Source organism: Cladophialophora carrionii (assembly GCF_000365165.1).
Source record: "Cladophialophora carrionii CBS 160.54 unplaced genomic scaffold supercont1.9, whole genome shotgun sequence".
Lineage (NCBI taxonomy): Eukaryota > Fungi > Ascomycota > Eurotiomycetes > Chaetothyriales > Herpotrichiellaceae > Cladophialophora > Cladophialophora carrionii.
In genome coordinates this window covers 760244-775908 of record NW_008481834.1, presented here as the reverse complement: position 1 = coordinate 775908, position 15665 = coordinate 760244, and the positions used below count along the sequence as shown (strand labels likewise).

The following is a 15665-nucleotide window of genomic DNA, read 5'->3' as shown; positions in this document are numbered from 1 at the left end:
ACGGCAGTGCTCCACCGTAGCTCGGTGCCTGGAATCTATCATTTCACGGTCAGGCATGTGATTCTTAGTGCTCTTATTCGACTTCAATCAACGTTCATTCACCTTGTTCAGAAATAAAATTCCACTTCGCCACCATCTCCTATATGTAGGATCGTGACCCAGGCATGAGTGAATGAAGCCCTGACACCCCTTTGGTAGGCCAAACTTGTCGGCAGCTTGGGTTTGAACAAATCTCACCTCGCAGGCTGTAACGGCCACAAACGCGATGCAACATTCATTTTGTTACTCTGCGTTCTTCACGATACCGTCGGAAGGACGGATTGAAGACTCTTCTGCTACTCCCAGCGAGACTTTGGGGAAATCATCATGGCACCTCCACAAGGGCAGGCAACATACAAAAAGCAGTCGGGAACGTTAGCGATATCAAAGGATAGAAAATCCGTGTCATGGACGCCTGCTCAACCTCCCGATGCGACTCCAGCTCTGGTGCTATCCGCAGCAAACATCACCAACCTGCAGCAGACTCCAGAGACGAACCCCAAGGTTATGCTGAAGATCTTTGCGCAAAATCCGGGACAATCTGAAGCCACCGCTCATGTGTTCACATTTACCTCCCCAAAAGACCCTCGAGGTGAGGCCAACGGCATCAAGGATGCTTTAGCGAATGTTATTCAGGCTCAAAAGGCGGCTCAAAATGCTGCAACGCCTTCATCAGGCGGTCAATCCGCTGCCATGACAATAGCGAACGCGATCTCAGGTGGTGGCCGATCGGGTAACCTCTGGGAAGATGATGAGCTCCTGAAGTCGGACAACCGACTCCAGCAGTCTCTGCTGCAGGCCAATCCAGAACTGGCGCGGACCTACAAGGAGGCACTCAGTCTGAAGCCAGACTCGCTCTCCAAAGAGCAATTTACACATCAGTTCTGGTCGTCTCGGGTACATCTACTTCGAGCCCAGGCGATTTCCAAGACACAGGAGAAGGGCACTTTCAATGTCCTTGCCGGCATCAACAAAGGCGAGTCCAAGCTGAGTCTCAGACAAGACCAGATCCGCGCCATCTTCGAGCAATACCCTATCATGCGAATCGTCTACGATGACTTGGTGCCCCGCAAAGTCCCCAGCGAGGCGGACTTCTGGTCCAAATTCTTCCAGAGCCAGTTGCACCTGAAGCTCCGCGGTCTAAAAATAGACCCCACAAGGGACGCGAAAGACGAACACATCGATGTTGAAAGATATCTCAACCATCCGCTGGTGACAGGTCTTCGGGCCACTGCTGCCGAGCTGCATATCCCAAAATTTATAGACCTCGAGGGCAACGAGGAGAACCACTACGGCTATGGCAACCGTCCTGAATTCGACCTCCGGCCCTCCAACCTGGACAAAGCACCCGTGATCCGCAAACTCAACGCCATCAGCGAGAAGCTCATGGCGGCAGTGAAGCCATCCGACGTCGATGCGTCCGCTCCAATTGGCATGGTCGAGACCACATACGAGCAGCTCAAGCTGCGCGATCTCGAAGGCGCCCCGGAGCAGAACCGCGTCATCCTCAACATTCGCGATCAAAGCCGCTTCTTCTCCGACAACCAGTCCGGTCAACAAGGCGGCAGCGACGCCGCCAATCCATTTCGGAATCTCGACGCCGCTAAAGCCGTCAAAGATGTCTACAGCGACATCTCGACTCATTTCGCCCAACCCGGAGTGGGCGCCATCCCGATCGCCGAATTCGAAGACGAAGAGGAACAAGACGACAACGAAGAAATGGACGATGACAGCTCGGCAAAAGCAGACTCTGGCTCATCAATCGCGACAAAACACATCCTCTCCCTCATCCGTGCGAATCGCAATCAAACCGCCCCAGTCCCTGAATCTTCCAACCTCAGCCCAGCCATCTACGACCGCTTGACGCTGACCCACGCCACAACGATAGAGTTCCTTCGACAGTTCTGGAACGCCTTCCTCTCCGGCGACGCGGCGCGGGCCAACGAAGTAGCCAGCCTCGTCGAGTCGCTCAACCGCGCGCTCGACCGCATCAACGTCATCGCCGAAGATGCCGAGAAAGAACGACAGCTCGAAATCAAGAAGAAACAGCAGGAATTACAGACACGATACGAAAGGACGGGCCGCAAACGGACGCTCAAGAACGAGGATATCAAGAGTGGTGGAGCCCACGTGGTCAGGGAATTACTCGGGCCCGCAACGAAGAGTTTGGGCGTCGCGGTCCAACGGTACAAGCAGGCGTTTGAGGAGCAGACCAAGAACGCGGGAGAGGGGTGAGCGGCGGAATAGCTATCCTTGGATGTTATTGAGTAAACACACGTGTGGTATCTGGTCGGTCAGCAATCAGTCCGTCAGCCAGTCATTGAGGGGGATTTATTTCCGTTCAGTTTCTGAAGGATCCCGACACAGAGTTCACAAGGTGAACAAATACCGCGCCAGTTGGGGCGGAAAACGAAGAATCCAGGCACGGAGGACAGACAAAACTCCTCTGCTGAGCTTTTATGATGCAAGACGGCAGATTGAAGGATGGACTGGTCTCCCCAGCTAAATAGCCAGAGGCTCGGCAGCATTGGCTGTATGATGGATCTGGGACGAGTATTCTGCTTTAGAAAGTTTGTGTATGCTACTTGTGTGGCGCAGAGTTCAGCGCCGCCGTATACGCCACAGCTGGGGAAGGGCACAACGGCTGACGTTTCTGTGCTGTATTCGATGCGTGGAACTGAGATTTGGGTGGGAAGGAGGATAGGGAGCGAAAAGGATAAGGATAAGGGTAAACAAAGCTCGTGGAACAATGTAGACACAGCGCAGCTGCTTGGTGCGTGAAAATAAGAGAATCATCTTCCACACCCCATGCCATTCATTGTCTGTTGCTTGCGGTACTCCAAATCCTCATTAGATGCATCGTTACGACCCGGTAAAGTAGCCCACGAATCTGCTGCCAAAACCCCTTCCCCTACTTGCATGTGCCTCCCGACCGCCCGCGACCCTTTCCGTGACATTCCTCATGCCGTCCGCCGAGCTGCCCTCCTCCTCCAACCTCCTCCTCAACCCTTCATACTGGCCCCTCTCCTTGCGCGCGCTGCTCTCGCCCACCATCCATGCCGGGACTCTCCACCGCCCCAATCGGCCGGGAAGCAGCTCGCCCATCCACGCCGTGCCGACCGCCCACCCCACCGCGGCAGGCAAGAGCGAGTATGGAAACTGACTGAGCGCCAACTGCGCCGCGAGGAGGTATGTCGTTGACTTGTCACTCAGAGTCACGCCCGGGGCTTCCTGTCCAGCAGCAGCGGCAGTGCCAGCACCTCCCGTGACGATCTTGTATCGGTATATGCGGGGAACTTCATCCACCCAGGCGGCCAGCAGCGCGAAGACAACCCCCGTGCACCCCGCAGGGAGGTAATTGTACCAGCCCAAGGTGCCGAGCTTGAGGAACACAACCACCGTGGGCGTGACTAGAAGGTTGACCCAGAAGACGACGGCGCAGAAACTCAGGAACTTCCTGCTGCCCCATAACCGCTCGAGGACGCGGAACTGGTAGATTAGCACGGTGGAGAAGAGGAGCTCGGTGCTCGACGTGTACGCCGCTTGGTATGTCAGGAGGCGTGTGAATTGGAGGTACGGCCACAGGTGGGGGGTCGGTTTTACGGGTAGGAGGTGCTGGGCCGAGAGGGTGGAGGAGAGGATGGACAGGACGATCGAGCTGAGGATGAGGGCACGGGTGACGGGCGTGTGCGTGAAGCCCGAGGTGGTGACCATGTCGACGATTCGCTTCGACTTGACTGGACAGGGTGGATGGGTCCAAGGTGTTATTGTGGAAGTAGAGGAAGCCTCATGGTCGTAGTTTAGAGTGCAAGTATATTGTGTGCACGGTAGTTGAATAGCTGTTTGTGGACTGACGAGATACAGTCTCTGCGTGAATACTGTAGGTAACGAGCAAAGAAAGAAGGAGCCAGATCTTCACATGCGATGCTGGTGGGGAGTGACGCAGCATTGAGCGGCAACCAATTACTACCAATTAGGCAAAGCGTCGGAGAGTCGGTTCCCCGCATTCCGCTTTGGAGGCCGCCGCTCAATTTCTGCGATGGCTCGATGGCAGAGACAAAGTCTTCTCGACTGGATCATTGTGCGTAATCTAGGTTACAGGTTTCAGGCAGAGGCATGGATGAGCCGGCGATACCTGGCGCATTCCCCACTGCACCAGACGAGAACAGTGTCAGCGGCACCAGGACACCTAGAAGACGATTTGTGGGAAGGCGCACGGCGGAGGCGCAGGCGAAACAGAGGCACGATGCAGAGGCCAACTCAGCGGTCGAGGAAACCACTGCCATCGTCCAGAAGAGTAGGTTGCTTGGGCCATCTATGGGCTGAGTGTCATTTGCTGACGAGTTGACAGCGACGAGAAAGGCACCTCGAGCCTTGAACCAGGTACCCTCCGATATTCTCGATGACCCCGATATTCAAGCCGCGATCGCACTGCTACCACAGAATTACAGCTTCGAGATTCCCAAGACCATCCACCGAATACGTACCCTGCAGGCAAAGAGGGTTGCTCTGCAATTCCCTGAAGGCTTGCTGATGTTCGCTACGACAATATCAGACATCCTGACCCAATTCTGTCCCGGCACAGAGACCTTGATCATGGGCGATGTCACCTACGGCGCATGCTGTATTGATGACTATACTGCAAGAGCTTTGGGCTGTGACTTGCTTGTCCACTATGCTCACAGCTGCTTGATCCCGGTGTCAGCTACCAAAATTGCGACGCTGTACATCTTCGTGGATATCTCGATAGACACCAAGCATCTGGTGACCACGCTGTCGAGGAACATCCCTCCCGGGAAGACGATTGCTATGGTGGGTACCATTCAGTTCAACTCCACGCTGCATACGATCAGACCTGCTCTCGAAGCCGAGGGTTTGAAGCTTGTGGTACCGCAAGTTATGCCGCTGAGCAAGGGCGAGGTGCTCGGTTGTACTGCTCCCAAGATCACTCCAGATGCAAACGTGGATCTCATACTGTATTTGGGAGACGGTCGCTTCCATCTCGAAGCTGCTATGATCGCGAATCCTGACATTCCCGCCTACCGATATGATCCGTACTCGCGCAAGCTGACCAGAGAAACATATTCGCACGACGAAATGCTGGACATGCGGTCCACTGCAATCAACACCGCAAAGAGAGCAAGAAAGTGGGGTCTGATACTGGGGGCGTTGGGACGCCAGGGAAACCCTCACACTCTGACCATGCTCGAGAATTACCTCAACCAACAGGGCATCCCATACGTGAACCTCCTTCTCAGCGAGATCTTCCCAGGAAAGCTGGCCATGTTTGAGGATGTGGACTGCTGGGTACAGATAGCCTGTCCGCGGTTAAGCATTGACTGGGGTTATGCATTTCCACGGCCGCTTCTAACGCCATACGAAGCTCTTGTGGTACTAGGTGCACAGCAAGGATGGGAAAAGGAAGGCGGTACTTATCCAATGGACTTCTACGCCAACAATGGCCTCGGAAGGACAACCGAAAAACTCGCTGCCCAGGTCAGTGTAATCGCTTGAACCGAGTTGCAGTGCATTGCCTGGGGTACAGTAGCATTACTTCATTGTAAGAATATAGGCTGTTTGTGGCTATGCGGCCAGCGGATAAACTACTCAGACGTGCTTGTGATCCTAAGCTCCTACACCATACACAATCCCTCGACTCAGATAGATAGAGATAGGCATAAATATCACAACCTCGCTGCCCAAGAATCACTGCTCCGTGTTCGAGTCTGTCGAGTCTACGGCGTCAGTGCCGAAGTTCTACCGTCGTGAATCCTCCGTGATCCTCGAAGTGGCCTTTCTTCACGGCTTCGACAACTTCTGCTGGCTTCTCTGCCTCTACCAACTCACGAGGCAGCCACCTGTCTCTCATAGTCTAGCCTTCCAGGCGTGGTATGCATTCGGACATCCATGTAGCTGTCCGCTTCCACGACCAATCCGTTTTTGCGGGCGAACAACTGCACTGCACCATCACCTTCAGAAATGTCGCAAACTTGGCAGAGGAGCCTCTCCCGCCCTCTTTCCAGAGCCGGCGGCGAAGTAGACGCGAGAGTATAAGTCAGCTTGCCGTGCAGGCCAACAGACCTAATAACGGCCAGCGATTGGGTCAGTATGGGCGATCGAACAACAATGAAAACTCTCCTGATCAAGCCGGCCATCACCGACCAAGCACATTAGTGAATAACAGGGACAGTATAAGCAGCACCAGATCGCAAAGACCCGCACATAAGCACCAGAGGTCGGTATCGATCATCTCGGTCGCCTCTCCAACGGTTGCCGAAGATGGAGGAAGCCTGTCCGTGGGGGGCTGGGAGAGACAGAAAAGACCCGGTCATTCACGCTCGTCGACAGTCCAAATTCTGCATAGTGAGTCATGTAGCAATCTAACCAAGCTATCTCAAACTCATCATCTGCAGCGCCGCAGCGAAAAGCAAGCCAATATGAGCGAAAAGATGTGCGGAATAGTCTGCAGCTGCCGCGCAGGAGCGGGCGTAGAAGTCCACTATCGCCTGTCGCTAGCGAGGGTCGCGATACATCCTCACAATTCAGATCCCGAATACCATCCGATCACTCTAGAGGCCGTCCAGCGTCCCAAGAACCAGACGAGCTGCGTATTTCGAGTCCGGCCGAGACCGACGCCGCCCAGGCATCTGTCTCCGGACCAGGACCAGAGCTTGCAAGCGAACGGAGCAGCGCCGACTTCTACTCGCTCAGCAATCACTCCCAAGAGACCTTGATGTCTGAGCAGCCCTCCATCATTTCGGAACATCCACCACCATGGACTTACTCTGCGCCTTTAGCGCGACGACCGGCAATACATCAGTCGCAAAAGCCTCAAGCTGTGAATTTGCTCATGGGCTACGCTCAGTTGAGTGCGACATTCACATTAGACGCCTCGCTGGTCGACCAGTCACACTTCGAAGAGGTGAAGACGAAAGGCTTTCTTGGTGGCCAGGCTGGAGGTGGCGTCGTCGGCGTCAAAAAGCCCCGGCCGAACAGCGGGTTCTTGGGAGGTTTCAATCTCAACAGCATCGGAGGCTCGCTTAACAATTTGATCGGTGGCGACAACATGAGCAGCGTGAAGGAGATGAACGCCGTGACCAACGCCAGGGCTATTCCCCTCCTGTCTACTCCACAATCACTGTTGTTCGTCGACATGCATCTCGAACCCGGCGAAGAGCAGAGCTATTCGTACAGCTATCCCTTACCGCGCGGCCTACCATCCAGCCATCGAGGAAAGGCCATCAAGATCTCCTACAATTTGACCATCGGAGTACAAGGTCTTCCCGGAAGCCGCGACGTGCATACGGTTCGCCAAGTCAACGTTCCCATCCGTGTCTTTCCCGGTGTCTCTCACGACGGAGAGATCTACGGCCACGATCTCATGCAGCCACATGTGATCCTTCGTGACCTCGCTCATACGAAGTCAATTCTAGCAGCTGAAGGCCAGGAAGAGATTACTACGTTCACCACGCAAGGGGATGAAAGGGCTACAGCCGAGTTTCTCACGTTCGTCGATACGCTTTTGGATCGCAACCGACGTCGACAATCCAGCACAGGGACGATGGATGCATTCTCCAATAGCCAGGACATGGGGAGCCGAGGAAAGACTCTGCAGGCGGTCGACCGTGCCATCGTATACAGTAATTCCCTCTCTGAGGGCGATTCGAGCGCGAACCGGTTCGAGATTGCCCGCACCGGCCAGAGAGTTGCAGTTATCGTCATTGACCGACCATTACACCGGCTCGGAGAGACAATCACAGCCGTGGTTGACTTCTCAGAGAGTGAAATAGCCGGTTCTTCGCTCAAAGCAACCCTGGAGACATCGGAGAAAGTAACCCCTGCGCTTGCCGTCCGATCGGTTGCCACGATCAACCGAATCACGAGAAAGATCTACGGCGCCCGGTCGGAGAACATTTTGTTCTCGAAGCGAGCCACCTTCGCATTCAGCATCCCGGCCTCGGCGACCCCCACGTTCGTGACCTCCGGGGTCAACTTGGACTGGAGTCTCCGATTCGAATTTGGAACCATCAAGCCGTTCGAGAGTGAAGAAGGCGGTATCCAGCCCGTGCCGGACCTGTTGGAGGAGGTTGTCAACGACGAGAGGAGCACTGTCAATGTTGCTGTGGAGAACCTGGAGTGCGAGACGTTCGAGGTGGTTATCCCGATCACCGTCTATGGCGATCTGGTACCCGATGGCAAAGAAGGCGAAGAGATCGTGGGGATTCCGATCTGACTTGAGCGCCTGGTCAAGGCTTGTACAGCGTGAATTCAAGGACCAAAAACCCGACATACGCAAGCAACATGGCCAACCCGACCAATCTGTGGGTACCAACGAGGATCATCACCATCAAGAAGGCCGAGGTGGTCCACGTCCAGACAATTTCTTGGGTATAACTCGACCCTTGGGCAAGCCCCTGTGAGCTTAGAATGGTCACTCCCAGACACAGCGTCAGCAAGAATATATTGCTGCCCACCGTGTTGGCGACCATGATACCGGGGTGGCCTCGATATCCGCTGATCACGGCCACGAACTTCTCCGGTAGGGTCGTGCCGAGAGACAACAGGGTCGCACCAAAAACGGTGTCGGAAAGGTGGCACGCCGTCGAGAGTGACTTGGAGGAATGCGAAAGAACGTAGCCACTGAGCGAGAGGGCGATGAAGGCCACAATCAGCTTGACCAGGTAAGTCAGAATGGACGGCGGTTTCCTCCATCGCAATGACAACGGCGTCGTCTCGTCTGCTTGGTTCTCGTCATGCTGAGCCTCCTCTCCAGACACAGCCGTCTGCCCTGACTCTTCCGAGGTTGAGCTGCCATCAGACTCGGCATCAGACTCGGCATCAGAATCTTGAGGCGCCGTCAACACGCCGCGATATACCGACCAACCTATACCCACCATGTATAACACAAACACAACCACCAAGGCCGCGCCATAGACGTGTCCCTCAAGCCGGCCAAATCCCCAGAGAACCGCAACACCGGTGGTGAGACCGAACAGAATGACGGCATAAAGTCTCGCACTGACATCATACCTCACAATCGTTTCTCTCTGGGCTAAGACGCCCAACGAGAAAGCCCCGAGGATGTTGGCCACGCAACTTCCCAACACATTCCCCAGAGCGAGTTTCGGTCGGCCTTGAGCAATGGCTGCGATCACGACGGCGAGTTCTTCCCATTCGGCGCCCGCGGTGAGCAGGGAGATGAGTGTCTCGCTCACATGCAAGCGACGAGCCAGGCGAGCTGTGCTGGAGATGAAGACATCGGTGGCGGTGGAGAGGGTGTAGATGCTGAGGAGGAATGTGCTGAGCGGGAAGAGGATTGATTCCACCGGGAAGGAGGACGACGAGGCATCCGGAGCAGCCATGACGGAAGGATGAGTGCTTGACCTGGACCCAGAGAGCGGTAGCAGTCCAAAACCGACGAATCAGACCCAGTATTGGATAGACCGATACAATATGATTTGGCACACAAACTACGCTTTACCCTATATTTGTGTCGGTGTGGGTGTTTTGCTGTTACCTTGACCTCGAATGCTCTGACCTCGAATGCTCTGACCTCGAATGCTCTGACCTCGAATGCTCTGACCTCGAGTGACCTACCTTTAGAACAGCTCTCCACCATTAGGGATGAGAGTGACGCCGCCTTATGCTCACACGCTAGTGGAGCCCCTCACTCGCGTCTTTCCCCTGAAAGCAGCGTGACGGAATCACTGCTCCGGGCGAGTGCGCGGCTCGCCCCCATTTCGACCACCTCCGTCACAACCTCAGATACTCGACTCGTCGAATCCGAAAGTCCTAACCTACTCGAACGAGGTACGGAGTACAGTACCGTATCTTGACCCATGACCATGAATTCCCGCATTGGAAGTCATGGTGGGAGTGCCTCGCAATAGGCAAAACCTATGTACTGACCGACAGTTGTCCGTTTGGCCATGTGTCAGTATGATTTCAGCGCTCGCGAGACGCAAGTCGCAAGACACAAGTCGCAAGTCGCAAGTCGCAAGACACAAGTCGCAAGTCGCAAGACACAAGTCGGAGAGACCACGTCGATGACAGGCACGGTAATTATTGGCCTTCCCTTCCTGTCATGAAATAGTGGCGGATATTCTCATATGCGACACAATTCCATTTTTGATTTCACGACTGCTACTGTGTACGACCGTTAGACCTGCCCGTGCCCGGCGGTACAATCAGCCTGTCCAATTGACGCAAGAAGGGATTGATTTCCTGCTCGTGCTTGGATACGTTCCACTTAGTACTTACTATGGGGATCTTACAGGACTCCAGAGACACGATCGAGGTTTCTTCGTTGATGATGGGGTCTTCTGGCTGTGGAACCCCAGGGCTCCGATAAATCCTTCTTTATGGACGATGGTCCTCTGGCTGTGGAACCTGCAGAGCGTTGATGAAGGCTTCTTCATTGACAATGGGTCATCTCGGACTTTCCATGCTGAGTCCTGTCCGCGGGATCCTCGTGGAGATAAGGGTAACAGAGGATGCCGGGTTACTCAATAAGTCTCCGCTATCCCCTTCTACACTTCTGCAACAGCGGAAGAGGTACGTACACTTTAGACTCTCCCCCGCTATGTCAAGGGTCAATCTACGACGGGTTGCTCGAACAGCCAGCACTTGATGCTCAGGTACCGCAACCCTTATCTACCCCGGGCAGGGGTGGTTGGTTGCGGGTTATGCCTGTGCCGCGCTATTTAGCAGATACTTCTTGTCCTGATGACGGAACCCAATTTCAATTGCGACTAGCGGATGATTAGGGATGAGTTTATCTATTGTACGCTTCTCAGTCGCGGGCAAAGGTGGACGGTTATGGCCGAGCCTCAGGCGCGGCAGGGGTAATTTTTCTCAAGACACCTCGTCAATCATACGTACAGATGATGTACGGAATGCACAATGTTGTATGGCAGTCGAATCTCATCCCAAGAAGGCAAAAAGGTTCCCTATCATGATTCACTCGCCGGTCCCTACATTACAAACGGTCTTCGAGGCTGTCATGTGCGGCCTAGCGCTACCAGTGCCGTCTGGCACGCCTACCAGGTAGACACTTACCGTTCAGAGTCCCCCAAGGACTTCAACGACTGTGCAGCCTCATTTCTCCCCTTTCCTTGAGACAAGACACTCTGGAACTACAGAAACAGGAGGTCTCACGAAGTTGGTCTCGGTGCTTGAGCAGTCATACCTGTTCCCTGATCTCTATATAACCGAACGGCTTCACTTCTCCAATTCGTGACCATTCCTTGCTCGACGTCGCCTACCGTCAACGACATACCTACGACTGGCCATCAAGGAAACCACCTCTGCAAAGGCGACCCTGGCAGGGCAGACCTCGAAGTTGACAAGAATTGCCCCAAGGCTTCCACCGAGCCGGGGCGAACAGAACGAGGTCGACCTCAAAGGCCCTGCTCTCAGCAACGTCGGCACTAACAATTTCTCCAGGTACGATCGATCCTGTCTATGAGGGCAAAGACCGCATTCTTGACCGCGCCGTGAGCATGCTTGTGGAATTGTCCCGTCGTGTTCGTTTCCAGATGGCGTCTCCGTCGACGAGATTCATGAAATCTTGCGTGGGACGATATTAGTGGAAGTTATGTATCGTCATCGTCATCGTCATAGCATCGGTTGGGCCTCGACAACATATGGCCAAGAGTGACCTCGCTGATCTTCACTCCGGTCGTCAACGAACTTGATCCCACCGGCGAGTTACCTACAAGTAGCGTACACATACACGTACCGCACTCTAGCCATAGACATAGCCATAGCCATAGCCACGGCATCCAACATAAAGCACACAGCATACAGCACAGTATCCATACTTACTTAGCTACTTAGCTACCTATCTACCATGCCATTATGTACCTACAACTTCGCGCTCGCCCCCGCCCCCGCCCTCGCCCGCTCCCCCTCCTGATATCGCCTCCTCTCCAACATCTTCAACTCGGCCCGCTTGATCTTCCCGCTGATAGTCTTGGGCAGGAACGCGGCGTCCACGAACTCGATCCGTCTCGGGTACTTGTACGGCGCGGCGTTGCGCTTGCAGAAGTCCTGGAGTTCGCGCGTCAGGGCGGCAGCGGCTGCGTCAGCGTCGGTCTCTGCCTTGGTGATGCGCGACGCCGCGCTGTCCGTCAGCACGACGAACGCCTTGACGACTTCGTCGCGGGTCGGGTCTGGAGAGCCGACGACCGCGGATTCGACGACCGAGGGGTGTAATTTGAGTGTGGATTCGACTTCGAAGGGACCTGGACGACGGCGGCGATTAGTTGGCATTAGTATTAGCATTCGCATTAGTTTTGGGGTTTTCTGTTTTGGGGGTTTTGGGATTTGGCTTTGCGGTGCTTGAGGCTGCTAGGCTTCACTCTGCTCTGCTCTGCTTTGCTTTGCTTGCTTCGCTTCCACTCACCTATCCTGTAGCCCGCTGAGTTAATCACATCGTCGGCCCGACCAACGAACCAGAAATATCCGTCCTGGTCCCGCGCGGCCCTATCCCCAGTCAGGAAGAACTTCTTCCCATTTGCGAGGGTCTTGATCTTGTTGTCCACCTTTCCCGTCGATTTGTCGATATATCCTTCGAAGAAGCCGAAGAAGGAGTGCTGCCCATCGTCGTTACCCGACCCCGACCCTTCAATAGTAATGGCAATGTCTCCCTCGACACCCGGCTGCGTGATGTTGCCATCCGAGTCGACCACCACGAGCGGCACCCCCGGCACGGGCTTGCCCATGCTGCCCGGCTTGACCTTGTTGACCTTTTGGTTGGCGCACACGACGATGGTCTCGGTCTGGCCGTAGGCGTCAAAGATCTCGATCCCGTGCGTCATCTCCTTCCACGTGCGCACCACGCTCTCGTTCAACGGTTCCCCCGCGCCGCAGCAGTGTGTCAGCGTCCTCGGTCTGCCCTCGGCTGTGGCGAAGAACCGCCGGTTCTCATCCAGGACCAGCTGTCTGTAGACGGTCGGGGGCGCGCACAGCGTCGTGATGGGGAACCGGTTCAGCACCTGGAGCGTGCGGCGCGGGTGGAACGCCAGCCGGTCGTCGTGCACGAACAGCGTGGCGCCGCAGTTCCACGTCGACAGCCACGCCCACGCGGCCTTGGCCCATCCTTGCTCCGACAGGTTCCAGTAGATCTTGCCGGGCGAGAGGTCCAGCCAGTGCATCCCCGTCAGGGCGTGCGCGAGTGGGTATGACGTCTGCGTGTGCAGTACCATTTTGGGGGGCCCCGTCGTGCCGGACGTGAAGAAGATCATGCCCGGCGATTTAGGGCCCAGGGAGCTGGGCACGGCGAATGTCGCGTCCGAGGGGATCTTGTCCAGCGCCGCGTGGAAGTCTACTACCCCCGCTTCTGCTGCTGCTGGTGATGATACAGTGCCGTCGAGCTGGATGATGGTGCGCAGGTTGGGGCATCTTGAGCGGACCTGCAAGCATTTGGCCACGGAGGTGGAATCGCCGATGAAGGTGGTGGCGTGCGAGACTTGCAGCCGGTATTCGATGTCTTTGTCCACGAGCAGCGTTGTGCATGGACACATGACCACGCCGGCGCGCAGACATGCTGTGCCGATCTCCCACCATTCGGGGATCCGCGGGGAGATGACGATGGCGGTGTCGCCCTGCTTGATGCCCAGTGAGGTGAAGAGTGATGCTATGCGCTGCGACTGGCGCGCGAAGTGGCTGTAGGTCAGTTGCTTGGTCGTGGACAATGATTGATCGGTCCAGTAGAGGGCGACGTGCGAGGGATCCTTTTTCGCCCAGTATTCCACCACATCTGTTGCGAAGTTGAATGACGAGGGGAGACGTAAAGGAGAGACTGGGACAGAGGAAGCCATAGCAGGACTTGTTGACTTTTGTTGATGGTACTGTAATTCAGCCGGGAGTCGAGCATTGAGGAACTGCTTGCATTTGATGTCGAATTGTCGTTAATATAAGCGTCAGCTTGTCTTCGCGTGGCACAGAAGCGCAGAGTCAGTCCGGAGACGTGGCGACACTCCGAGCCAGGGCGCCTGGATTGGGCATTGGGAAAGCGAAGAACAGCTGCTACAGGTTGGTGTGAGATTCGAGATAGACCTCGGGCAAGGCTGATGGAGTCGGGGTTCACATCGCGACCGCGAATAGCCGACTGGCTTGGGGGGGGGGGGGGGGGGGGGGGGGGCGGGCAGCGGTGGGGTACGGGGCGCTGAAGACAGGGACCGTCCAGCTTGAATACTTGAAAACCCCGTAGTGGTATCAGGCTAGACGGGTGCAGAGGACGTAGGCAAACAGTCTCTACCCTAGGGAGCGAGCGGCAACGCAGGTGGAAGCGGTAGAATTGCAGCGACGACAGGGCGAAAACAAGCCGACACGGACTGTCGTTATCGGCCAACCATTTCGATTCGATTTGCAACACATTAACTAGCTCGTAAGATATCGACAATGCCTCCCAATTATTCACTCAATACTTTTTGGATCTCTTCGCATCCATGCTGGTCGTATCTTGTGCCAGTGGATGCTGCTCATGCTGACGCTGAAGCTCACGTCTAGTAGTGGTCATAATCCCCCCATGCACGACTCCCTTGTATAACGCCACGATGGCCAGTCCGGTGCCCACCATCTATTAATTACGACGCCGAACCGATATTCACCACGTCAAGAATCCCAAAAAAATTCGTGCATTTGGGTATCACTGATGACAGCAGAAGCAATCGTGGCAGAGCGCGGCTCCGAGTCTCATGAGGCCTGGGCATCTGGTGAAAGTCGTGGTCTCTTCGCAACGTGTTCGTCATTAGCCTGGCCCTCCAGCAATTGTCTTTCCAGCTCCTCGGCTTTGCGCTTGTATTCGTCTCGTTCTTGCAGGGCTCGGTCCCGTTCGCGGCACAGGTTCGACTCGTTGTCGTGGTAGACCATGTTGATGACTTCTAATTCGGAGACTCGCGTTCGAAGGCTGTTGGTGAGCCCGACGAGGTCATCGTAAGTCATGGGAGCGGCGCCGTGTTGACCGTTGCTCAAGGCGGCAACTGCGGGAGGAGGTTGGCTGAGTTGAAGGGCGGGGTCGGTGGGAATGCCATTGCTGTAGTGGGCATCAGCGAGAGCGGTGACCCCGTCAAAGAGGTGTTGAGGGGCGATATTCGGATCGTGCTGGGCGCCCGGAGTACCAGTTCGCGAAATAGGTGATTGCGACCGGTCAGAAGCGACCGAAGCGGCCATCTGCGATACTCGCCGATGTGGGTTCATGTTGTCGGTGACGGAGGCCTGTCCTCCATTCTGCTCGAACTGCGATTCGCGTCAGCTGAGCAGCTCTCTTCAAACCGGGTCGCGACGTTCTCACCTTCTTCTTGGGACCTTGCGTGGCAGTCTTGACGCGGTTGCGACTCTTGATCACGTCGGTCTTGAGACTGATGGGTCGCGGGCGGCCATGCAGCTTGAGGAACAGGCCGCAGGCGTTGCAGAGCACCGAACCCGACTCGTCTCGCCGCCATAGCGGTGTCGTAGAGGTCTGGCAGTTCTGGCACACAGGCTGTTGTAAGGGTGCGGTCGGGTCAGCGCTTGCTATTGCAATCGAGGCCATTGCCAGCCTTCGGTGAAAAGAAGATGCGGGAGCATTGCGATAACGATAAGACTTCAGACAGAAATGACGAGGCGAAGCGCGCGGAGGT

General features: G+C 55.5%; 7 protein-coding genes across 7 annotated transcripts; 3 read left to right on the top strand and 4 right to left on the bottom strand.

Moving 5' to 3' along the window:
• Positions 1-366: 366 nt before the first annotated feature.
• On the top strand, positions 367-2274 carry G647_09364 (uncharacterized protein; the record flags this gene model as incomplete). The annotated part of the gene is made up of 1 exon (XM_008733667.1): positions 367-2274. One exon carries the CDS (start codon positions 367-369, stop codon positions 2272-2274), a length of 1908 nt encoding a protein of 635 aa, XP_008731889.1.
• Positions 2275-2901: 627 nt separating this feature from the next.
• Positions 2902-3753, bottom strand: G647_09363 (uncharacterized protein; the record flags this gene model as incomplete). The annotated part of the gene is made up of 1 exon (XM_008733666.1): positions 2902-3753. One exon carries the CDS (start codon positions 3751-3753, stop codon positions 2902-2904), a length of 852 nt encoding a protein of 283 aa, XP_008731888.1.
• Positions 3754-4155: 402 nt separating this feature from the next.
• G647_09362 (diphthamide biosynthesis protein 1) lies at positions 4156-5553 on the top strand (the record flags this gene model as incomplete). The annotated part of the gene is made up of 2 exons (XM_008733665.1): positions 4156-4336; positions 4391-5553. The coding sequence occupies 2 exons, from the start codon at positions 4156-4158 to the stop codon at positions 5551-5553; spliced, it is 1344 nt and encodes a 447-aa protein (XP_008731887.1).
• A 765-nt stretch (positions 5554-6318) lies between these two features.
• Positions 6319-8272, top strand: G647_09361 (uncharacterized protein; the record flags this gene model as incomplete). Its single annotated transcript, XM_008733664.1, has 2 exons — positions 6319-6402; positions 6461-8272. The coding sequence occupies 2 exons, from the start codon at positions 6319-6321 to the stop codon at positions 8270-8272; spliced, it is 1896 nt and encodes a 631-aa protein (XP_008731886.1).
• Positions 8273-8285: 13 nt separating this feature from the next.
• Positions 8286-9401, bottom strand: G647_09360 (uncharacterized protein; the record flags this gene model as incomplete). Its single annotated transcript, XM_008733663.1, has 1 exon — positions 8286-9401. One exon carries the CDS (start codon positions 9399-9401, stop codon positions 8286-8288), a length of 1116 nt encoding a protein of 371 aa, XP_008731885.1.
• A 2503-nt stretch (positions 9402-11904) lies between these two features.
• G647_09359 (uncharacterized protein) lies at positions 11905-13862 on the bottom strand (the record flags this gene model as incomplete). Its single annotated transcript, XM_008733662.1, has 2 exons — positions 11905-12284; positions 12446-13862. 2 exons carry the CDS (start codon positions 13860-13862, stop codon positions 11905-11907), a joined length of 1797 nt encoding a protein of 598 aa, XP_008731884.1.
• Positions 13863-14739: 877 nt separating this feature from the next.
• Positions 14740-15577, bottom strand: G647_09358 (protein GZF3; the record flags this gene model as incomplete). The annotated part of the gene is made up of 2 exons (XM_008733661.1): positions 14740-15282; positions 15338-15577. 2 exons carry the CDS (start codon positions 15575-15577, stop codon positions 14740-14742), a joined length of 783 nt encoding a protein of 260 aa, XP_008731883.1.
• Positions 15578-15665: the final 88 nt, after the last annotated feature.